The sequence below is a fragment of the Macaca fascicularis genome, chromosome 20, assembly GCF_037993035.2.
Source record: "Macaca fascicularis isolate 582-1 chromosome 20, T2T-MFA8v1.1".
NCBI classification, from domain to species: Eukaryota; Metazoa; Chordata; class Mammalia; order Primates; family Cercopithecidae; genus Macaca; species Macaca fascicularis.
Genome location: NC_088394.1, coordinates 54,648,706 through 54,673,251, shown reverse-complemented (window position 1 = coordinate 54,673,251; position 24,546 = coordinate 54,648,706). Strand labels below are relative to the sequence as shown.

Here is a 24,546-nt window from a genome sequence, read left to right as displayed (position 1 = left end):
CGCTCCGTTACCCAGACTAGAGTGTAGTGATGTGATCATGGCTCACTCACAGGCTCAAACAATCCTCTCTGCATCCTAAAGTCCTGGGATTATTGGCATAAGCCCCCTATGCTCAGCCTTTTTTTTTTTTTCCCCCTTGAGGTCTTACTGTGTTGTTGAACAGCCTGAAGTTCAACAGGCACAATCATAGCTCAATGCAACCTTGAACTCCTGGCTTAGTCTTCCTGCCTGAGCCTTGTGAATAGGTGGTCCTATAGACGCATGCCACCATGCTTGGCCTGATGGTCTTTTTGTCATAATTAGAGAGAAACATGCCTCTAACACCTAGTAGTAGAAACCAATGATACTAGGCTGGGTGCAGTGGCTCACACCTGTAATCCCAGCACTTTGGGAGGCTGAGGGTGGGTCACCTGAGATTGGGAGCTCAAGACCAGCCTGATAAACATGGAGAAACCCCGTCTTTACTAAAAATTAGCCGGGCGTGGTGGTGCATGCCTGAAATCCCAGCTACTCGGGAGGCTGAGGCAGGAGAATCGCTTCAACCGGCAGAGGCAGAGGTTGGGGTGAGCCAAGATCTTGCCATTGCACTCCTGCCTGGGCAACAAGAGTGAAACTCTGTCTCAGAAATAAAATAATAAAAGAAACCAATGATACTGTCTACAAACATTCCACATTGCACAAGACTGCCTTGTACAAGAAATAATTATTCATTCCAAAGCACTCTGCTCTATAAGCTCTAAATGTTCTGCAGTTTCAAGTTCTAAAGTGTAGCCTTTTACATTTATACATTTTAATCCATCTGCGGTGGAATATTCTGCAGAGTTAATTGCTTGTTAAAATTGCACAGAATGTTTTTATTGTAAGAAGGCAGTTTACCTAACTTTTGGGTTTCAATTAATTTCTTTTTTTTTCTTTTTTTTTTTTTTTTTGAGACGGAGTCTTGCTCTGTCACCCAGGCTGGAGTGCAGTGGCCGGATCTCAGCTCACTGCAAGCTCCGCCTCCCGGGTTCCCGCCATTCTCCTGCCTCAGCCTCCCGAGTAGCTGGGACTACAGGTGCTCGCCACCTCGCCCCACTAGTTTTTTGTATTTTTTAGTAGAGACGGGGTTTCACCGTGTTAGCCAGGATGGTCTGGATCTCCTGACCTCGTGATCCGCCCGTCTCGGCCTCCCAAAGTGCTGGGATTACAGGCTTGAGCCACCGCGCCCGGCCTCAATTAATTTCTTTAATTGATCTCTTAGCAGTACTTGTTGAAAAATTTAATAAGATAATGTATCCAAAGTATTCTGAGTCTATACTGATGATAATAAATGCCAGAGAAGGAAAGTTATTTCAACTAATACATACAGAAGTTACTATGATGGAGTTGTAATTGTTAATGTGTGCTAATAGTAATGGGTATATGTTTGAAGAGCAGGATAATTATGTAGTTTGAAAATATCTCTCCACAAATTACATTGTAATTACAAAGGGGGAAAACAACTTCAGTGGAGAAACCTGTCAGATACCATGTTAATCTGTTGATCAAAGTGATCACCATGTGAAACCTACATCATGTGTTTCATAGAATGCACTGAGAAGAATTCAAGGTAATTTATGCCGTAAGGTTGTGATACCTAATTTGAATTTAGAATATCAGACAAATCAAGGGACATTCTACAAAACAACTGACTTGTACTTTCCCCCCCTTTTTTTTTTGAGGCAGGGTCTTGCTCTCTTGTCCAGGCTGGAATGCAGTTGCGAACTTGGCTCACTGCAACCCCTGCTTCCTGGGTTCAAGCGATTCCCTCAACCTCCTGAGTAGCTGGGACTACAGGCGCACACCACCACACCTGGCTAATTTTTTGTATTTTTGGTAGAGATGGGGTTTTGCCATGTTGGCCAGGCTGCTCTTGAACTCCTGACCTGAAGTGATCCACCTGCCTCTGCCTCTGAAAGTGCTGGGATGACAGGTGTGAACCATTACACTTGATCCTGACTTGTACTTAAAAGAATGAAGTCAAGAAGGACACGTAAAGGCTAAGAAAATCTTTAAGATTAAATGACCTGAAGAGAGGTGACAACTTAATGCAATGGAATGGATCCTGTTCCAAGGGAAAAATAGCTTCGAAGAGCATTGTGGGAATAGTTGGTATAATGTGAACATGGCCTATTTATTTTATCATTGTTAAGCTTCTGATGTTTGATTTTACATGGCTATGTAGGAAAATGTTTTTCTTATAGAAAATACATAGTGAAGGCTGAGAATGGTGGCTCACACCTGTAACCCCAGCACTTTAGGAGACTGAGGTGGGCAAATTGCTTGAGCTTAGGATTTTGAGACCAGCCTGGGCAACGTCGCAAAACCCCGTCTCTGAAAAAAACATTTAAAAATTAGCTGGGCGTGGTCTGTATGTGTGGAATCCCAGCAACTGGGGAGGCTGAGGTTGGAGGATCATCTGAACTCAGGAGGCAGAGGCTACAGTGAACTGTAATTGCACCACTGCATTGCTGCCTGTGCGACAGTGAGACCCTGTCTCAAAAAAAGAAGAAAACATGTAGTGAAGCATTTAGGGATAAATTCATGATATATCCAAACCAATGCTGCAGGACAAAAAGTATAGAAAGAATGGTTAGATTAATAGGGCAAATGTATACCCTTGGCATGAAAAGCATTTGTGGGAGTTAATTGTAATATTCTTGCCTTCTTGCCACTTCTTTTTTTTGTTTTTTTTTTTTGTTTTTTTTTGAGACGGAGTCTCGCTCTGTCGCCCAGGCTGGAGTGCAGTGGCCGGATCTCAGCTCACTGCAAGCTCCGCCTCCCGGGTTCACGCCATTCTCCTGCCTCAGCCTCCCGAGTAGCTGGGATTACAGGCGTCCGCCACCTCGCCCAGCTAGTTTTTTTTTTTTTGTACTTTTTAGTAGAGACGGGGTTTCACTGTGTTCGCCAGGATGGTCTCGATCTGACCTCGTGATCCCCCCGTCTTGGCCTCCCAAAGTGCTGGGATTACAGGCTTGAGCCACTGCGCCCGGCGACACTTCTTTTATTATTTATTTATTTTTTTTGAGACGGAGTTTTTCTCTTGTTGCCCAAGCTGGGGTGCAATGGTGCCATCTTGGCTCACTACAACATCCACCTCCCAGGTTCAAGCTATTCTCCTGCCTCAGCCCCCTGAGTAGTTGGGATTACAGGTGCATGCCACCATGCCCAGCTAATTAATTTTTTTGCATTTTTAGTAGAGAGGGGGTTTCAGCATGTTGGTCAGGCTGGTCTCGAACTCTTGACCACAGGTGATCCACTGCGCCTGGCCAGTTCTTGCCACTTCTAAGTTTGAAACTGTGTCAGAAATAAGAATTTATCCCTAAATAATAAAGGTGAATATTTTAATTTACTATAGTTTATTCTAAAGTGCCCATTTTATTTTTCTTCCTACTTTAATTTCTGAAACGATGTGTCTTATTGGTGATGTGTCTTATAATTGGTGGAATTACTTTTTTTGTTTTTCCATAAGACGTAAAATATTAGTGTGGCTTACACAGTTGAAGACATTTGGATTCAATGTAGTATAATATAATTACCATCTACTGCTTTGTAGCCTGTTTTTCTGACCCGTGGCATTGGTCTTTTTGGAACAGTTTTTTTTTTAATTTAATGGTTTGTTTGCTTGCTTTTGTTTTCGTGATTGGTAAAACATAGATGTGGTTTTAAAGTCAAAACTCTAAAGCAAGATACATTTGGAGAAATCTTACTTTGAACTCTGATACCTCTACCTTGTTCTCCTTTTCTCCTGTAGTTAGCCACTGTCATTAATTATTTTGCATTATCTTATATTAAAAACACATACTCATTTGTATATTTATCCTTCACTGTAGAAGAGATAATATACAACTTGCTTCTTGATCTTATATCCTAGAGTTCACTCCATACAATTAGAGAGCTTCCTTGTTTCTTTTAATTGCTGCATAATACTCCATTGAATGAGTATTCTGTACTTTAGTCAACCAGTCTCCTACTGGTGAAAATTCACTTTGTTTTCGCTCTTTGTATCACATATAGTGTTGTAGTGAGCAGTGTTTTGCACCCATCATTTTTACCAGTGTGTAATTGGACTACTAGAAGAGGATGTGTCAGAATAATAGGTAAATTCGTGTGCGATTGTGTTAGGTATTGCAAAATTTTCCTCCATAGGGATTTTTCTATGTTGTAAAACCAGCAGTGTTACAGCGTCTATTTCCCCACAGCCTTGCTAATACAGTATGTCCCCATTGTTATGGTGAGATATGGGACAACATGGAGATACGGTATCTCTATGAAGTTTTAATTGTTGTGGAGTATTTGGAATGCAGATACATTTGTAAGTGAAGATTCAGAGGGCCTCTTGTTTCCTTAAATTTGAAATACCTTTAATTATTTTGAGCATTTTTGTGGAAACTAATGTTCTACTTGTTTCTAAAGTAAATAAGTAGACCAATACCTTTAGGAGTGTGAGGCTCCCTTTTCTTTTTTGTGGTCTGCATAGCGTAACAATAGGAATGCATTTCTGAGATATGTGTCATTAGGCAATTCTGTCTTTGTGTGAGCATTATATAGTATACTGGTAACAAACCTAGATGGTATAATGTACTGTATACAGTTTGCCTATGTGGTATGGCCTATTCCTCTTAAGCTACCAACCTGTACAGTGATGTTACTATACTGAATAATTTGAAGGCAATTATAACACAGTGGTATTTGTATATTTAAACAGAAAAGGTACAGCAAAATATGATATTAGAATTTGTGGGACAACCATTATATATGTGGTCCCATATACCATTTTGTTGACTGAAATGTCATTATATGGTACGGGACTGTATTTTTCTTCCTGGCTTCAATGGACATAAAACAACTTGTTTATTTCATTTGTTTCTATGTTCAAACTATTGTTATTTTGCTGGCACAAGTAAAAATTTTCATAGATTTTTCTCTTACCGATTTAATGTAATACAGGCTTATTCAGTACTGTTAGCACCCTAGTCTTTTTGTTTTTTTTTTTCCTCCAAATGTGAAACCACTTTCTTTTCTGAGTGATCACTTTTACTTCTTAATGCCACTAGTAACATTCTGAATTTAGGTGGGAAGATTTAAGACTAAGTTCATGTACAGCTGCTACTGCTTTTTTTTGTTGTTTAAGACAGAGTCTCTCACTGTCGCCCAGGCTTGAGTGCAGTGGTGTGATCTCGGGTCACTGCAACCTCCGCCTCCCAGGTTCAAGCAATTCTCCTGCTTCAGCCTCCCGAGTAGCTGGGATTACAGGCACCTGCCACCACACCTGGCTAATTTTTTGTATTTTTAGTAAAGAAGGGATTTCACTGTGTTGGCCCGGCTGGTCTCAAACTCCTGACCTTGTGATCCACCCATCTCTGTCTCCCGAAGTGCTGGGATTACAGGCATGAGCCACCGTGCCTTGCCCTTTTTTTTTTTTAATTAATTTTTTTAGAGACAGGGTCTTCTTTCTCTAAGACTGGAGTGCATTGATGTGATCATAGCTCACTACAGCCTTGAAATCCTGGGCTCAAGCACTCCTCCCGCCTCAGCCTCCCAAGTGGTTAGGACTACCGTCATGTACCAACACACCTGGCTAATTTTGAAAATTTTTTGTAGAGATGAATTCTTGCTGTGTTCACAGGCTGGTCTTGACGCTCCTTCCTCAAGTGATCCTCCCACTACCACCTTCCTCCCAAAGTGCTAGGATTATAGGTGTAAGCCACCTCCACCTCCCAGCTATCATGTAGAGCTTCTGTTTTTTTTTTTTGATATGGAGTCTCACACTCTGTTGCCCAGGCTGGAGTATAGTAGTGCAATCTCGGCTCCCGGGTTCAAGCAATTCTCCTGCCTCAGTCTCCTGAGTAGCTGGGATTAGAGGTGCCTGCCACTCGCCCGGCTGATTTTTGTAATTTTAGTAGAGATGGAGTTTCACCATGTTGGCCAGGCTGGTCTCGAGCTTCTGACCTCAGGTGATCCGCCTGCCTTAGCCTCCCAAAGTGCTAGGATTATAGGCATGAGCCACCGCTCATGATCCAAGTAGAGCTTCTAAATACAAAGGACCCCATGGTTGTATGAGGCAATACAGACTGAGTATCCCTTCTTGGAAATGCTTGGGATCAGAAGTGTTTTGGGTTTTGGGTTAAAAAAATTTTTTTTTAACCATTTGCATTATACTTGCTTAATATACACCTTCAGTTCAAAAATCCAAACTCCAAAATGCTCCAATGAGCATTTCCTTTAAACATTGGCATTCAAAAAGTTTTAGATTTTGTAGTGTTTGGGATTCAGATTTTCGGATTTGGGATGCTCAACCTGTGATAGCAACCTAAGATAGGAAAATTGGTTTAACTGTCAAGTAAACATTTACCCTACTTGACATTTGTTTTAGAGGTCAGTCGCTTCTTCATGTGCTTGTTAAAGGTAATGACTGTGCATGGTGTTTTTGTCTATAAGTACATATATTATCTTAGACTGTGATATACTAGTATAAAAATTGCATGCCTGTTTGCTTTGATATGTTTGGGTTTGGGCATAATTTTTGACAAAGTGGTTGAAGCTATGGAATGTTTCTTGGAGAATTTTAAAATATTTTGGTTGTACTGTGTACTAGTTCATTTCAGAAGTGCAAATTAGTTTCAAGAGAAAGCCAGCACTCAGAAAATTCTAGTGATGAGTGACAAGTGCAGAGGGATAGGATGTGGCAGAAATTTGGCTACATGTTCCAGCAAGTTTTCTTTCCCCTTTCCCTTTACTTCTCATCTCTTACCCAGGCTGAAATGCTGTGGTGCTCATTGCAGCCTCGAACTCCTGCACTCTATCAATCCTCCCAACTCAGCCTCCCAAGTAGCTGGGAGTACAGGCGCTTGCCACGAGACCAGGCTCACTTTTGTTTTGTTTTGTTTTGGAGACGGAATCTTGCTCTGTCACCCAGGCTGGAGTGCAGTGGCGTGATCTCGGTTCACTGCAGTCTCTGCCTCCCAGGTTCAAGTGATTCTTCTGCCTCAGCCTCCTGAGTAGCTGGAACTACAGGCGTGCACCACCATGCCTGGCTAATTTTTGTGTTTTTAGTAGAGATGGGATTTCACCATGTTAGCCAGACTGGTCTTGAACTCCTGACCTTAGGCAAACCGCCCACCTTGGCCTCCCAAAGTGCTGGGATTACAGGCGTGAGCCATTACGCCCAGCCTCGACTTTTTAATACTTATTTAATATTTGTAGACATGGGATCTTGCTATCTTGCCCAAGGTTGGCCTCAAACTCCTGGCTCAAGCAATCCTTCCACCTCAGTCTTTCAAAGCAATGGGACTACAGGTATGAGCCACTGTGCCCGGCCTCAACAAAGTTTATTTATTAGAAAATCAAATTGGTACTCAGGAGGCTGAGGCAGAAGAATCGCCTGAACCCTGCGGGGCAGAGGTTGCGGTGAACTGATACCGTGCCACTGCACTCCAGTCTGGGTGACAGAGTGAGACTCCATCTCAAAAAGAAACAAAAAAAATAAAAATCAGATTGGTTTACTTACATGTTCTGGGGAATAGGAACTGATTTTTTTTACTTTTTCCCCTCTATTTTAGGAGTGTTTCTCAGGAGCTATCGGAAACTATCCTCACCATGGTAGCCAATTGCAGTAATGTTATGAATAAGGCCAGACAACCACCACCTGGAGTTATGCCAAAAGGCCGTCCTCCTAGTGCTAGCAGCTTAGATGCCATTTCTCCTGTTCAGGTAAATGAGTGCTACATTCGATACATCTTCATTTGCCATAGATTTGGAATAAGAATAAGCTTCTATGTCTTTAATAAATTGTCTGAATTTGTTACATTTTAGATAACTGCATGTCTAGCATCCACTTATTTTAAAGGAGATATGTAAATAGGCATTGTAGTTAAGAATAGATTTTATCATCAAATAGAACGTGACGCTAAGAGGAAATATACAAACAACTTATTTAGGTAAATGAAGAGGGTTTCTTTTTAAAATATGAATTACATAGACTCTTGAGACCTAAGCACTGCCTTTGAACCTGATGTGTCTTGTTTGTAGCTTCACGGGCCAAGCAACAGTGCTAGAGCATAACGACTTGTTATAACTGGGGCTCTTCAGCTCTCAACTGAACTGCTCTTTTAAAAACAAGGTACATTTAAGTTACTCCCTGACATCAACCACCCCCTTCTCTCTGGGAGCAACATATTGCGCTTCTATTTTCAGATGCATTGAATGGCATATTGGGTTTTAAGGAAAGAAAGAGGCTAAAACTTAGTGATTCAGTGGCTACTTCCCTATAAAAGGCATTTGCTTGTCACATTCTATAGCCATGAAGGTATGAAGTAGTGCCACAAACTTAAGCCTGGAAGTGCAGTTATTAGATATTTTAAAAATACATATTTTGGTGAATAACATACCTTGTTTTTGTTTTCAAAATTGGAGCTGATCTTCCCCCACCTCCAAAATCCCCAAATTTTGACTAAATTTATTTTGACTGGGAGATTTGTTTCTAATTTCTAATATTTCTATTTATGTTGAAACTTAAATTTAGCTTGAGAGATTGTTTTAAAGTGACTTATTGGAATTTGTGAGGATTTATTAATGTAACTGTCCCATGTCACCACTAAAAGTTTAGGGCAGTTCATCTTAAGTGTTGTTCATTAGATTTTATAGCCCTTTTTATGGCTCTGTTATAGGTTGAGCATCCTTAATCTGTAAATCTAGAATGCTCCAAAATCAAACTTTTGGAGCACTGACATGACACACCACAAGTAGAAAATTCCATACCTAATCTGATGTTATGTGTTGAGTCAGAACATAGTCATAGTTTTGTTTCACGCACAAAATGCTTAAAAAAATATTTTATAAGATTACATTCTGGTTATGTGTATATAGGTATATGTGAAACAAGTGAATTTCATGCTTTGACATGGGTCCCCTCCCCATGATGGGATTGTTATGATACCTGGTTATGTGTGCGCAAATATTCCAAAATCCAACACTGAAAACTTTTCTGGTCCCAAGTATTTTCGATAAGGGATTCTCAACCTGAACTTTGTCAAAGGCAAACTCTTTAAACCTATTCCATATGTGACACAGTAAGAAAAGTGACTGACACGCTTGACTTGATAACTGGGATTTAAGTATCATTGTGATTGAGTGGGTGTAATAGTTTGCTTTTTAAGAGTATGAAGAGCTGTTGTTAAAGACTGCTTTATGTGTGTCTGCCTTTCCTCGAAGTATGTTTAATACATTTTTATAATGTTTTTCTTTAGATTGACCCTCTTGCTGGAATGACATCTCTTAGTATAGGTGGTTCAGCTGCCCCTCACACCCAGAGTATGCAGGGTTTTCCTCCAAATTTGGGTTCTGCATTCAGTACCCCTCAGTCACCAGCAAAAGCATTTCCACCCCTTTCAACCCCCAATCAAACCACTGCATTCAGTGGTATTGGAGGACTTTCATCACAGCTTCCAGGTAAGGGGGAGGCAAATGAGAGCGTGGATTATTCATAAGTTTCATTATGCCTTACTGTTTCGTAAGGGGTTTGGAGTCACTATGACAAGGAAAGCTGTTTAAATGAAATTGTGAAAGCTCCTTCAGTATCCAAAGTTAGGAAAAGAAAAACAGATTATATTCCATTCAGTCTAATTGGAGGAAAGAATTAGGATATTTGTAGTTGTAAAGTTAATTGAATTATTTAGTAAGGATTTTGTGTTAACATGATAATATAAGTGGTAACATGTATGTTAATCACTTTCTAAAGGGCTTAGATCAAGAACTAACAGCTTTATGAATTCAGGTTGGTATAATAAAGTTAGAAACTATTGTACATATCAGGTTCAGGCATATGTTCTGCCTGCCTTATTGCATTTCACCAACCTTGAAGATGATAGGACATCCTAAAAACATTTTAAGGTTTTTTTTTTTTTTTGCGGGGGACGGGGTTTCGCTCTTGTTGCCCAGGCTGGAGTGCAGTGGCGCTATTTTGGCTCACTGCAACCTCAGCCTCCCAGGTTTAAGCGATTCTCCTGCCTCACCTCCTGAGTAGCTGGGATTACAGGCACCGGCCACCATGGCTTGCTAGTTTTTTGTATTTTTAGTAGAGACAGGGTTTCACCATGTTGGCCAGGCTCGTCTCAAATTCCTGACCTCAGGTGATCCACCCACCTTGGCCCCCCAAAGTGCTGGAATTACAGACGTGAGCCACCGCACCTGGCCACGTTTTCAGTTTTTTTCCCAGATACCGTGGCATGTAACTTCACATTGAAGTAAAAGCTACATTTTTTTGGTTGTTGTGGTTGTTTGTTACCTACATCTTCTTAGCCCCCTGTACCTGTTATGTTGACACTGTAAGTTCGGGCACTAAAACCTAAGGACTTCAGTGTTATCATTGACTCTGATCTAGTTAACATTGCTGCTCTGTGCTTCTGGCTTTTATGATTAATTCATTTAAATAAACGTTACTGAACTTACTAAGGCCTTCCTAGCAAAGCTCTAATTACTGTAAGATTCCGTTTGTCAGAGCTGAGAGGAATAAAGAAGTTTTGAGACTCATGGTAACTTTAAAAGATGGTATCATGAAATTATCTGATTTGAATAATTGAGAAAAGCTAGCCACCTCCTTATTTTAACTACCTTGGGTATGGGAGTATGTGCTTCGAGAATGTATACTTAATTTTTTGCACATTATCAAGAATATAAATAATTCCAGATGCTGAAGAAATTTGGATTATCTGTTGTTACTGCCTAGTTTGTAGGCTCTGTAAAATTGAATAGATGTAATAAGGGAATTAACAAAGGCTCTGACTTTTAAAGTAAGAGTTATTATGACTATTTTAAAAGTCAGTCTTATTAATACATCTGAGATGTTAATAAAATCAAGAATATGAATAATGATAGGATTTGTGGCTGCCTTCGTTCTCTCTAGTAGGTGGTCTTGGCACAGGCAGCCTGACTGGTATAGGAACTGGTGCTCTTGGACTCCCTGCAGTGAATAACGACCCTTTTGTACAGAGGAAATTGGGCACCTCTGGACTGAATCAGCCTACATTCCAGCAGAGTAAGATGAAACCTTGTAAGTGGTAGTGTTGTCTGTGATTGTGAAGTGTGACTGATAAAAATGTTTAGTTGTATGTCTCATTTGTGTTAGTAGGGCCATATGTTGATGTGCCTTCTAGACCAGTGGGAATAAATTCACAAATTTGAATTATTAAAATAAAAGTTAGAGATATCAATCCACTTTTGCTGTGGATTCCCAGAACAAAGTCATGGTTAGTAAGAGGCTGCATCCTGAGGGTGTTTGTCCTAAAAGTAAGAAATAGATAAGATAAAGAGAAATTAATATGTGGTAGATAAATGAATGTAACTCTTGTACTTAACCTAAACATGTGTTGAGTTTTTTTTAAAGCAAGTCAGGAGTGACAAGGAAAATTTCAGATTTCTGTTTCCAATTTTTGTTTCACCTCCTTAGTGATTTTTTATCCTAACTAAATTCATAGAAGTCATCTTTATAAATCCATAGGTATAATTGACTGAAGTCCTTGTCATTGGGACTGTGTAGTCATGACACGAGATTTGAAAGTATTCCAGCTGACTTGATAATGTTAGTGTGAAAGTCTTGTCTGAATGTTATGTTTTGTAGCATGCTTTGTGTTTACATCAGTCTTTCATGCACATGCATGATAATTATATGTTAAATGTGATTTTTATTATAAAGTGATAAAGATTTGTTAACTTAATGAGGTTGTATTAAGGGTAAGTGCATTATGAGTTTGAACCAAGTTAACTTTTGTGTTGTAATGAGTCCTGATGAAGATAATACTAATGTAGAATTATGGAAGGCACTTTGTTAAGGATCTTTTATGTCTACCCTAGAACACGTTAATACTGAAACTTGACCACTTAATACCCTTTTCAGTTTTTTTATATTTCCCTTAAAGTTAGAACTGCAATAGTCTCTGGCTGTCTGTGTTTTATGGGGAAGTGGAAGAAGGGCTTAAATACCCACTGATGCCTTTTTTGTTTCCAACAGCGGACTTGTCTCAGGTGTGGCCAGAGGCAAACCAGCACTTTAGTAAAGAGATAGATGATGAAGCAAACAGCTATTTTCAGCGAATATATAATCATCCACCACATCCAACCATGTCTGTTGATGAGGTGAGTGTCTAGGATGATCCGATTATTTATTGTTTAAGCCAGTCTTAAATAAATGTCCTTTTCAGTGTTTTTAGAAATCCAGCTCAAAGTGCTCTGATATAGCAATGTGTGTTTTGAAACCTTAATATTTGTCTCAAGCTCTTTTGGTAAATATTCTACTTAACAGTCTTTTGTCAAGGATATTTGAGAAAGGCACTTAGTAATTGTTTCCTTTATGTGTGCGTTGTTTTTTTGTCTTGCTTTTCCAGGTATTAGAAATGCTGCAGAGATTTAAAGACTCTACTATAAAGAGGGAACGAGAAGTGTTTAACTGTATGCTAAGGAACTTGTTTGAAGAATATCGTTTTTTTCCCCAGTATCCTGATAAAGAGTTACATATAACAGCCTGCCTGTTTGGTGGTATAATTGAGAAAGGACTGGTCACTTACATGGCACTAGGTCTGGCTCTACGATATGTTCTTGAAGCCTTACGCAAGCCTTTTGGATCCAAAATGTATTATTTTGGGATTGCTGCACTAGATAGATTTAAAAACAGGTAAGTGGATAGGTTTCCTATGAAGTGTCTCTTCCCTGACCCCACAGACAGGGTCTTAACTCTTACCCAGGCTGGAGTGCAGTGGCACGATCTTGGCTCACTGCAGCCTTGACCTCGCGGGCTCAAGTGATTCTCTCACTTCAGCCTCCTGAGTAGCTGGGACCACAGGTGCATACCACTATGCCCAGCCTTTTGTATTTTTTGTACAGACAGAGTTTCACCATGTTACTCAATCTGGTCTTAAACTCCCGCCTCGGTCTCTGAAAGTTCTGGGATTATGGTGTGAGCCACTGTGCCTGGCCTGAAGCTTTTTTTTTTTTTTTTTTTTTGACATGGGGTCTTGCTCTGTTGCCCAGGCTGGAGTGCAGTGGTGCGATCTGGGCTCACTGCAACCTCTACCTCCGGAGTTCAAGCGATTCTCCTGCCTCAACCTCCCGAGTAGCTGGGATTAGAGACGTGTGCCACTGCACCCAGCTAATTTTTGTATTTTTAGTAGAGACAGGGTTCCATCATGTTGGCCAGGCTTGAACTCCTGATGTCAGGTGATCCATCTGCCTCGGCCTCCCAGAGTGCTGGGATTGTAGGTGTGAGCCACTGGGCCTGGCTAAAGCTTCTCTTTTTAAAAATAAGTGGTAGGAAAACTAAAATGAGAGCAGAGGTTTTTGGTTGGATATTTATGAGGTATACTTTGTACAGTAGAAGTCTTCCCTTTTAGGTGTATAGTTCTTTGAATTTTGGCAAATTTATGTAGTTCTGTAACTCCCACCACAATCAAGATACAGAATATTTTGGAACTCCTGAATTCAAGTGATTGTCCTGCCGCGGCCTCCCAAAGTGATGGGATTATAGGCATAAATCAGCATGCCCGGCTGATGCAGAATATTTTCATCATCTCCCAAGAGGTTTCCTTGTTCCCCTTTGTAGTTAGTCCCCTTCCCTGACTCGCAATCTCTGATAATCTCTAAAGTTTTTCTAGAATGTCATTTACACGGAGTCATAGAAATATGTAGTTTTTTGAGATTTATGTTACTACATGTTTCAGTAGTCTTTGTGTAGTATTCTATATGAGTTGACTACAAATTATTTTTCCATTCGTATGTAGGTGAAAATTTGAATTGTTTCCAGATAAGTGGCTCATTTTAATCTATTTTTAAGTAAAATATAGCCTTTAAAAATCAAAGGTAGTGTCTTTTCTGATGTAAATCCAGTGAAAATCATCAGTATTTTCTCCTTCTACTTTTGTTTTCTTCCCTTTGACATTTTCTTCAAATAAGTTATTCATAGGTAAGATGGAGAAAATGACCTAGATTAGCATTTGGACAAAAACATTTTGTTAGTGCTGCTTCTGTTCTGACACGAAATGATGGCAGAATGATTTTGTTGGCAGATTGAAGGACTATCCCCAGTATTGTCAGCATTTGGCTTCTATCAGTCACTTTATGCAATTTCCACATCATTTACAGGAGGTAAGTGCCCTCTGTACCTAAAACCCAAATAGCTGTGTAGTATTTGGAGGGTTTAATATTTTGGCTTTTTTTGTAGACTTGATGGTAGTGGCATTAAGATTTCTTAATAATTGGCATGACATAGGTATACGTATTAGTTGAGGTTGTTCATTTTGTGGCCTTACAAGAGAACATGAAAAAATAATCATTCTTGGATTATCTTTTCTAAGTAGCAGGCTTACTTCAAAAACTTTTTACTCATTCTTTTAACCTGATAATGGAGTTGAAGAATAAACAGTTCTACTAAGAGAATCTTTATCTTAGGTAAAGTACAGACACCCTGCCTCATTCTAAAAGGGGATTGGAGTGGGAATCTTGTGTGTAAAAATGTGAAATTTTTATGAGTTAATATGAGCCAAAGCTGTTACGCATAAGACTTAGATCATGTTTATTAAAAATAAAGGCTTCTTAACACTTCCTTAGATTCCTTTGAGGTGTGGTTTTTGTTTTGTTTTTGTTTTTGTTTTGAGATGGAATCTTGCTTTGTCGCCCAGGCTGGAGTGAGACAATCTTGGCTCACTGCAACATCTTCCTCCCGGGTTCAAGTGATTCTCCCATCTCAGCTTCCTGAGTAGCTGCGATTACAGGCGCCTGCCATCATGCCCGGCTAATTTTTGTCTTTTTGTAGAGACGAAGTTTCACCCTGTTGACCAGGCTGGTCTTGAACTCCTGACCTCAGGTGATCTGCCCACCTCCGCCCTGCAGAGTGCTGGGATTACAGGTGTAAACCACCGCACCCGCCTGAGATGCTTATTTAAAAGGAGTCAGTCCCTGGGAAAATAGACCTAGGGAATATACATTTTAAAAACCATTTTATATGATCGTTATTTTTACTGAAATTTGAGAAGCTTGTTGCAGTGACTGATTTTAGGTTAATTGGTAAGCATTATCTATACCTTTGTCTTGGTTTTGGTCAACATCAGTTTACATAGAACAGGGAAGTTGGTTAATTGACTATTTTTAACATGCAGTAGACAACTTTATAAGATCTTATTTTAAGAAATCAGGATGATCAGAATTTGAACCTACTTGATATTCTGTATTTTAATTTAGTTCAGTGCTCCCTACCTCATCCTTCTAGATTTATTAGGAGGGCAGGGTTATTGTAATGACTTAATCTCTGGGAATGTGGAGTATATTCATTCAAGTGAGTGGACTGAGACAAATTAAGAGACAGGAATATGGAGCTTGAAAGACTTGGAGAAAGAGTGAGTTAGCAGGAGAGCGATCACTCAAAACTAGTCCCTAGCACCCACTGTATGTAGCAAGATAGCCAGAGAGAGAGGAGAGAGAGAGAGCATCACTTTCTGTACTTTGTCAGCATAAAGGGCTATACTTTCTTCTGAGACTCTTTCCTACTTTAGAAATGTCCCTCTAAAAAGAAAACTGTTGTATACATAATTGGTAGGTTTAGTTCTGCTAGGTAAGGACTGTTGAAATAGCTTCGGGATCCTTATGTCAGCACTCTAAATTGTGTGGGGATGGGCTCTGTATTTTTTTGTAATAGCTTTATTGAGATAATAACTCATACTACCACGGTTTTTGTTTTTTAAGACCTTTGGTTTCTCATTGCTGCCTAATTAGAAAAGAGATGAGTTTACTGTATGAATTATTAAGACTTTTAAAGTTTGCATTTTTTAAGGAGTTTAAAGGCATTTATATGCAGTATCTGGGGCTGCTGCTTTAGAAGTTGTTTTGCTGTAGTTCTCTCATAAATACTAAGATTTTATCGCTGAAGGAGTTCATGGAATCTACTTACGTACTAGTGCCAGGGTATGGGGCAAAGAGTATGGAGCTAGATGAACCAAAAAAGCATTCATGCATGTTTTTTACCCTCTCAGAAAAGAGGGACATATAATCCAGACTTAGCAATTAAGGTTAACTGTTTTTCCTCTCCCTACCCTTTTAGTATATTGAGTATGGACAGCAGTCTAGAGATCCTCCTGTGAAAATGCAAGGCTCTATCACAACCCCTGGAAGTATTGCACTGGCTCAGGCCCAGGCTCAGGCCCAGGTTCCAGCAAAAGCTCCTCTTGCTGGTCAAGTTAGCACTATGGTTACCACCTCAACAACCACCACTGTTGCTAAAACGGTTACAGTCACCAGGCCAACTGGAGTCAGCTTTAAGAAAGATGTGCCAGTAAGTAAATCTGTCTTTTTTCTCTTCTAGGATTTATGATTATATCACTAGTGAACATGTATTAGAATTTTATCATAACATGCCTACCAAAAAAGATATAAAAGACCAACATTTCTTCCTTTGTATCTCCCATCCTTATATTTCCCAGAGGCAAACATTATTAATAGTTCACTATTCTTGCCCACGTTTCTAATATACAATCATACCATGTGTATTTTTTAACACTAAGTCTGTATACATTATTGTACTTTTTTCAGAGAAGCACTTCAACTTATTTGCTTTATGTACTTTATTTTTTTTTTTTTTAGCCTTCTATTAATACTACAAATATAGATACATTGCTTGTAGCCACAGATCAAACTGAGAGAATTGTGGAGCCCCCGGAAAATATCCAGGAGAAAATTGCTTTTATTTTCAATAATCTCTCACAGTCAAATATGACACAAAAGGTGAGCATGCTGTCATAGTTTATAAATTCATTCTCTTTTCCTTAATGGACTAAAGGATATATTGTTGACCCTTTTACATACTCATTTTAAAGGTAGAGGTAATAAACTCAAAGGGAATATGTGTATTTAACCTAGTGGTTTTGGTAAACATTAAATAGTACCAATTTTTAAGGTTTTGTTTTGCAGCTTTTTGAAATAAGCTTAATGTTCTCATGGTGATAGAAAGTTTCATTTGTACTAGTCATTAGTCAAAACTCATTTTCTCCCAGAGACTATTCAGAGTATTTATTACAACCTAATAACTGAGGCCGACTTTGTGAAAAGCATAAAGAATGCCACTTGCCTCCTCAGATTACATGGTAAGACAGTATAGTTGACCCTTGAGCAACATGGGGGTTAGGGTTGCCAATCCTCTATGTAGCCAAATCCTGGTATAACTTTTTATTCCCCCAGAGCTTAACTATTAACAGCCTACTGTTGACCAGAAGCCTTACTGTGATAACACAAATAGTTGATTAACACATATCTTATATGCATATAATACTGTATTCTTAGAATAAAATAAACTGGAAAAAAATATTATGAAGGAAAATTATAAGGAAGAAAAGATATATTTACTATCTGTTAAGTGGAAATGATCATCATACAGGTCTTTATCTTCATGAGGAGGAGAAGAGGAAGTCTTGGTGTCTCTGAGGTAGTGGAGGTATTAATAGAAGAAAATATACATTTAATTTTACTCTGTGTCATTCATATCCTTGTTCAAGGGTCATCTGTACTTGGAAACACCAGAGTTAGCTAAAGATTCCTGTAGATGGAAATTTAGGAAAACATGGTTCTGGAATTTTCCCCATTCTTGGTTACACTGTGGGTCTGTTAATGGCAGCTTGTAGATTAGTAATTCAGGTGGAGATAGGGGACTACATGTTTTATGATTTTAAAGCTGAAAATGACCATAAATGTTTCAGTCCCAATCACCTATGGGTTGAGTTGTGATTGACTATGGAATTGAGCATACTCTTCTTCATAGCATCTATCTGGTGTGAAGGAAAGTCATGCTTTAGTATCTAGTTAGTTTTGCAAGGACCCATTATAGTTAGTGCTGTAGAGAGTGCTGTATAGTATGGTTCATAGAAACCAAATGTTATTTTATCATAGTGTAATTCTGTGCTTCCCATGTCGTATTGACTGGCTAGGTTGAAGAGCTGAAGGAAACCGTGAAAGAAGAATTTATGCCTTGGGTTTCACAGTATCTGGTTATGAAGAGAGTCAGTATTGAGCCAAACTTTCATAGCCTGTATTCAAACTTCCTTGACACGCTGAAGAATCCTGAATTTAACAAGATGGTTCTGAATGAGACCTACAGAAACATTAAAGTAAGAGTTGGTTCTTGTATTTTCTTTAATTATTGCTTTGAATTTAGAAATATTTGATTATATAGGTAGGATTTTTGATATTTTTTGATATATATTGTCAATATTATGTACCTCTGGAAATTGCTGTAGATTTTGTTTCTTACATGGAACTAAATTTTATGAAGAACTTAAACTTATAGGCATACCCTGTGCATTTTCTTTGAAAGTAACCACTATTGTAAATTGTTTTTGTCATTCCATACATGATTTTAGAACTTTACCATTGTTATGCATAAACAGCATAGTATTGGTTAGCATATTCTGTATGGTGTCACCCTCTGTACATCCTTTTCACTTTTTTTTCGCTTGCTTTTTTTTCTCCCCTGGATATTATTCGTGATAATGCTCTTTGCTGTAGTCCTTTGTTTTTTTTCTTTTTAATTTTTTTGAGGCGTGGTCTCACTCTGTTGTCTAGGCTGGAGTGCAGTGGTGCGATCTCGGCTCACTGCAGCCTCCACCTCCCAGGTTCAAGCTATTCTCTTACCTCAGCCTCCCGAGTAGCTGGGATTACAGGTGTACCACCACGTCCAGTTAATTTTTGTATTTTTAGTAGAGACGGGGTTTCACCATATTGGCCAGGCTGGTCCCGAACTCCTGACCTCAGGTGTTCCACCCTCCTCAGCCTCCCAAAGCGCTGGGATTACAGGCATGAGCCACTGTGTCTGGCCAGTCCTCTTTTTTAAAAAACAGAAAATATAGTCTTGTGGAAAACCATTGTATGGATTTGTATTGCTGCTGGGCATTTGTGTTGTTAATCACTTCAACTATTATAAACAATACTGTCCTGAATGTTTTCATTTGTATCTTGTGGTCTTCAAGTGCCAGATATCTTTATACTCAAATCTGTTTGTGGAATAGCTGTTATCTAGGATTCTGTGCAGTTTAAGATCAAACTCTACTGAGCCGAGGCTTATTCAACAAAATTCAAGTATTTTAATTTCTAAACCATCATTTATTTCTTAGGAGGAAAAACTTCTAGAACCAGCATACAAGCATACAGCTATGGTCATTCTTTGCTCAATAACTTAGGTCATTGGTTTAGGAACCAGCACTATATTTAAACCTGTGGATGGAAATATTCCCCATTCTTGGTTACGCTGTAGTGCAAAAGAATTCCTGGCTCTCTGTTGCACAGCTGACTTGTGCCATTCTGCTGTTGCTGTATGGAGTTAAGGAACATGGCTCTATTTCGTTTTTATTATCTGATAGCAAGGCGGTTGGGATACATAAAAGTTTTCACATACTCCACAGCAAAGTTTCAAGACCTTGGTTTTTAAACAGAAGTTTAAATATAACCCTAAATCAAGAGGTACCACAGAGTAGATGGGTATATACATGTGTGCATACCTGCAGCCAAAACACTCTCCTATGTTAATTCTGTCCCCCTTAGAAAAACAGTAACTGGAGAATCAATTAAATGGTTTGGGTTTTTTAGAAATTTGAAAAGAAGTATATAAACAGTATTATACTCTATCTCAGAAAGTTATCTTAGTTGACTGCAGAGATTTGTTAATGCCTGGATATACTGAGGATTGCAATAGGAGGGTAATTTGATTATATTCCTTTGTGTACTTGCTTCCTTTAAGGACTTAAGCATGGCTATCATCCTCATTTAAATTAAGTTAGCACTTCAAAATAGCTTTGTAGTTAGATCTCTGCTTTAAACCTAGCTAAGGTTTTCAGAGTTGAAAATACTTTTCTAGGGGAGGATAGCTGACACATAAGTTTGTGTTCCTTTTGAATTTTGTACAATGTGTTTGTACCTATTTTGAAAAAAAATGTAAAGACTTCTTAAAGGTAAAAATGGCACTGTTGAATCATGAACACAGCAAAATGATATTGATAATGATATACAGAGTAATTCTACTTTGGGGCCTGTTGTTAGAAATGATGACTTGTCTTTAGGATAATGGAATTCTCAAATACTTAGTTGAGTTTTCTTTCATAAGCTCATTCTCATATCTTTCTTAATCTTACACTATTTCAGGTGCTCCTGACCTCAGATAAAGCTGCGGCCAATTTCTCAGATCGTTCTTTGCTGAAGAACTTGGGACATTGGCTAGGAATGATCACATTAGCTAAAAACAAACCCATCTTACACACTGTGAGTTTCAGCTAAATGTGTAAAAATTGAGAATCTTCAGCACATTATGATTACAAGTATTGGCTGTTTGGAGCTATTTGATGATTATTGGGGTTTTATAAGACCTTGGCCCATGTTTTGAGTTGTTAACCCCTTTTTGTAAGACAAGGACTAGACATTATGTTGATTCCTGTTTTGGGGATAAGCTTGGCAAAATACTTTTCTTTGGTTATGTTATACCATTTTGGGGGGGTATATTCCCAGCTTTTGAAAGTATTTTTCTTATTCTAGGACTTGGATGTGAAATCATTGCTGCTAGAGGCTTATGTTAAAGGACAACAAGAATTGCTCTACGTGGTGCCCTTTGTTGCCAAAGTCTTAGAATCTAGCATTCGTAGTGTGGTGAGTAGATTTTAATATTTTATTTATGGCTAATTCCTAAGCATTGCTTTGTTTTAGCATGAGATCAAGAGATTATATTCTTAGTTCTTGTGAGGTAAAGCTAGTTAAGTCTGTTTTCCTTTATGGCACTTGGATTTCCAATTTGAGAGGCTGGGTAAAAGAGGAAAGATTGTGATGGTTGGCTTTGGTTTTTGGTGTTTTGTTTTGTTTTGTTTTTGAAATGTGATATAGGTGAGAAGGCTAGGGGTTTTGTTATGGCTACACAGGTATAAGTGTTTATTTTTGTTTTGTTTTTTTTAATCCTTGTTTTTTGTTTTTTATTTGTTTTACACCCCCCCCCCCACTTATGTTGTGTTGAAATTGTTTTAAATAATCCAAATTAAAGGGCACCTTTTGGGCCAGCTTAACATAATAGCTCTTCTTTAGGTTTTTAGGCCACCAAACCCTTGGACAATGGCAATTATGAATGTATTAGCTGAGCTACATCAGGAGCATGACTTAAAGGTAATTTACTGCTTCCTTGTCCTCTGGAACATTCTTTGCCTTCACATTATTAAAACTTGCAGTGAAGGCAGGGTATTTTGGGGGAAGTACTATAGTAACTGAACGTAGCATATATTATGAATAAAACTAAAATTTTCTTTTAAAAATTCTAATCCAACTCTGGAACTATGCAGTTAAACTTGAAGTTTGAAATTGAGGTTCTCTGCAAGAACCTTGCATTAGACATCAATGAGCTAAAACCTGGAAACCTCCTAAAGGATAAAGATCGCCTGAAGAATTTAGATGAGCAACTCTCTGCTCCAAAGAAAGATGTCAAGCAGCCAGAAGAACTCCCTCCCATCACAACCACAAGTAAGTGTGCTAAGTAGTCAAGGAAGGCTTCTGTTAGCCAGGATATTCTCTTAAATGGTACATGTCCACGTCTATAGCAAACTATAATTTCCCACATAATGTAGTGGTGAAACTTTGTATGCATTTTGGTGAGCCTTCTAATTATCAAGCAAAAGTAATGACTACGCCTTGTGTTACCATCTTAGATTCTATCCTGGCAGTTCATGCATATTATTAACTAAATGTGATTTAATCAGTTGCCTCTCATATCCTAGCTAGGCTGGTTATCTCTGTTGTGTGAAGTTCCGGAAATAACTGCATACTATGATGGCCTGTTAACCCCTCAAATCTGGGTATGGCTACACCTGCTCAATCTGCCAAGGGAATTGGACTGTTTTATCTACATGAAGAAGATGAGAGAAGGGTGCAGGAGTGTTGGATGATTGGGAGTTGTGGTTAGAATAAATTGAGCTTTTCTTTCTCAGTCCTCAGCAGCTGAGAATCCCCAGATAAACCAAGAAACAGGCTAGGTTGAAAACAGACATCTTAATATAGACTGAGTTTGTAGGACTTGGGCCTGAGAATGTGGCATGGCTGCTCAGTTGATTTCTGTGCTGTGGGGCACTGCCACTGACATACTTTTAACGTGCTTGGTGTATATCTCTGTTATAACAGAATTTCCCTTTCAGGGTGGGAAAAATAAGACCTGCTACATCCTTCCCTCCTCCCCCAATTAGTTTAATTAGATAATGACCACTTAATATTAAGCTAATTTTATAGTAAAGTCAACAAATGTACTTTTAAAATCTCTTTTTATTACTTTACATTTAGCAACTTCTACTACACCAGCTACCAACACCACTTGTACAGCCACGGTTCCACCACAGCCACAGTACAGCTACCATGACATCAATGTCTATTCCCTTGCGGGCCTGGCACCACACATTACTCTAAATCCAACAGTAAGTAAACACTGCTTCATTCTCCCAGCTTCTAGTTTGTGATAAAGTAAACTTTGTTTGTGGTCACCTTTTCTTCAGCTCTTTGCCCTTCCCTCTGGATTCCTAGGTTGTAGAGTTTGTCAGAGAGGATGGAGATCTAGAACTGCTGTGTAGTTCAGTTGGGATTTTTCTTCTTCCCTTAAGAAATAGAGTGACTAGATGTTGGTTATATTGGTTCCTCATATCCAAACCCATGATACTAAAATTTAGCTGTCAATAAAATCACAATCTCCAGGAATTCCTTACACAGAGTAAAAGATGCTTAATGTATACCATAGCTTTTTATTTTCTTTATCTTGTCACTTTAGCCTTCTGCAGTAAGCCATTTCTTCCAGCTGATGGCTGGAAATGAGCTGATCGTGCATGTGTATAAAATTTGTAGGCTAAGATCTCGAAGTAGGACTTAGTACTTTGAGTTATGTTGTTGTGGCCTGGGTTCCGGAAGGAGGTCTGATATAATATGGTCATGTAAGATGACCGCTCATCAATCCTTTTTCCTATACTTAGTATTTGCTTTGTACATTCAAGGGGAAATTGTATTATTATCTTTAGTCTTTTATTCTACTTAACAGAATATATAATCCAGAATCAGGTGAGTGGAGTTTTCGTTGTCCTTACTTTTTAGAAACTGAAAATGTTCACAAATACAGGAGTAACATTAATACATTGAGCTTTTTATTAAAAGGAATTGAAAGGGTATCAGAGAAATTTTAACCTTTTGTCCACCCCCCCGCCAATAGACATGCTACTTAGTTTTAGAGGGGCGGAGTGAGAGGCAGTGAGACACCTAGATCCAAAATTATGATTCATCTTTAGAATACTCTCAGTGTTCTGAACACTGTTATATGCTAGTTTATTTTATTGTTTTAATTCAACAAGTTAAAGGGACCAAGTAAGTTTTGGGGCATAATTTATGCCTACAATAAAAGATTAGAAACAGCCTTTCAAGTGAAGCCAAACATTTCAGTGGGTACTGTAAAATGCTCACTATTCTGATGAATTAATTTTAATATTAATAGTTTTTGTGGGAAGTCTTTTTTCTGTAAATTTGATTCTTTTTACATTTTTCAAGCTAATAGAGAAGTTGCTTTCTTTTAAGAGCACTTGAGCCACAAATTTTAAATAAGCCAGCAGTGTGTCTTTAAGTAGTTAATGCATTATTATAATGAACAGCTTGTCCATTAAACTTGGATTTTAAAAAAAGACATATATATATTATTGCATATCATAGGGTATACCGAATACTTTTCCCTGTGTGGAGCCCAGTTTTCTGTTACCCAAATTTTCCATTGGTTAACTTTTAAGTAGAAACTGGTAGTTTTTGGTTAACCTTGATTTACAAAATCATGAGTGTGTTTGCCAGTAGGAATTGGATTGTCTTATTTAAACAAGGTGTTGACTTTGTCCTCCCCAACCCCCCAGATTCCCTTGTTTCAGGCCCATCCGCAGTTGAAGCAGTGTGTGCGTCAGGCAATTGAACGGGCTGTCCAGGAGCTGGTCCATCCTGTGGTTGATCGATCAATTAAGATTGCCATGACTACTTGTGAGCAAATAGTCAGGAAGGATTTTGCTCTGGATTCGGAGGAATCTCGAATGCGAATAGCAGCTCATCACATGATGCGTAACTTGACAGCTGGAATGGCAATGATTACATGCAGGGAACCTTTGCTCATGAGCATATCTACCAACCTAAAAAACAGTTTTGCCTCAGCCCTTCGTGTAAGTTGGCTATTTCGTTGATATAGGTACAAAACATATTACTACTTGTCTGTAATAAGTTTTTTCTTTGCCTGTATATGGCACTGGGCATTACCACTTATTGTTAATAATCACTATATTTGTTTGATAACTTCCATCATTTTGGATTGTAATTCTGTGAGGCAAAGCATCATGGCTGTGCTTTTTTTTTTCTTTTTTTGCTGTTGTATCCTCAACACAATGTTTGACAGATAGTAGATACCCATATATTTATTGGTTTAAATAAATTAAGATTTAAAAAGGAAATGTGAAATCTAACAATACTCATTTCTGT

General features: G+C 38.6%; 1 protein-coding gene and 2 non-coding genes across 12 annotated transcripts in view; all 3 read left to right on the top strand.

Annotated features, from left to right (window-relative positions):
- Window positions 1-24,546, top strand: part of CNOT1 (CCR4-NOT transcription complex subunit 1) — a 111,720-nt gene that overhangs the window by 63,361 nt on the left and 23,813 nt on the right. For 5 of the 10 annotated variants that reach the window (XR_012428873.1, XR_012428872.1, XR_012428874.1 and 2 more), the window contains exons 17-31: window positions 7,581-7,731; window positions 9,267-9,468; window positions 10,922-11,068; window positions 12,026-12,150; window positions 12,399-12,685; window positions 14,073-14,151; window positions 16,100-16,330; window positions 16,639-16,779; window positions 17,976-18,155; window positions 20,182-20,298; window positions 20,569-20,679; window positions 21,106-21,183; window positions 21,357-21,534; window positions 22,345-22,475; window positions 23,937-24,233. Coding sequence is in view for 7 of the 10 variants with exons in the window: in XM_005592120.4 (XP_005592177.1) it covers window positions 7,581-7,731; window positions 9,267-9,468; window positions 10,922-11,068; window positions 12,026-12,150; window positions 12,399-12,685; window positions 14,073-14,151; window positions 16,100-16,330; window positions 16,639-16,779; window positions 17,976-18,155; window positions 20,182-20,298; window positions 20,569-20,679; window positions 21,106-21,183; window positions 21,357-21,534; window positions 22,345-22,475; window positions 23,937-24,233 (2,455 nt within the window). In the remaining 3 variants the exon portion in view is untranslated. The remainder of the gene's footprint in view (window positions 1-7,580; window positions 7,732-9,266; window positions 9,469-10,921; window positions 11,069-12,025; window positions 12,151-12,398; window positions 12,686-14,072; window positions 14,152-16,099; window positions 16,331-16,638; window positions 16,780-17,975; window positions 18,156-20,181; window positions 20,299-20,568; window positions 20,680-21,105; window positions 21,184-21,356; window positions 21,535-22,344; window positions 22,476-23,936; window positions 24,234-24,546) is intronic. The other 5 variants (XM_015442812.3, XM_015442810.3, XM_005592122.4 and 2 more) reach the window with 3 other exon arrangements.
- LOC123570712 (small nucleolar RNA SNORA50) lies at window positions 8,013-8,148 on the top strand. The gene has a single exon (XR_006694965.1). It is a non-coding gene; the product is annotated as a small nucleolar RNA SNORA50 (small nucleolar RNA).
- LOC123570710 (small nucleolar RNA SNORA46) lies at window positions 19,242-19,376 on the top strand. The gene has a single exon (XR_006694963.1). It is a non-coding gene; the product is annotated as a small nucleolar RNA SNORA46 (small nucleolar RNA).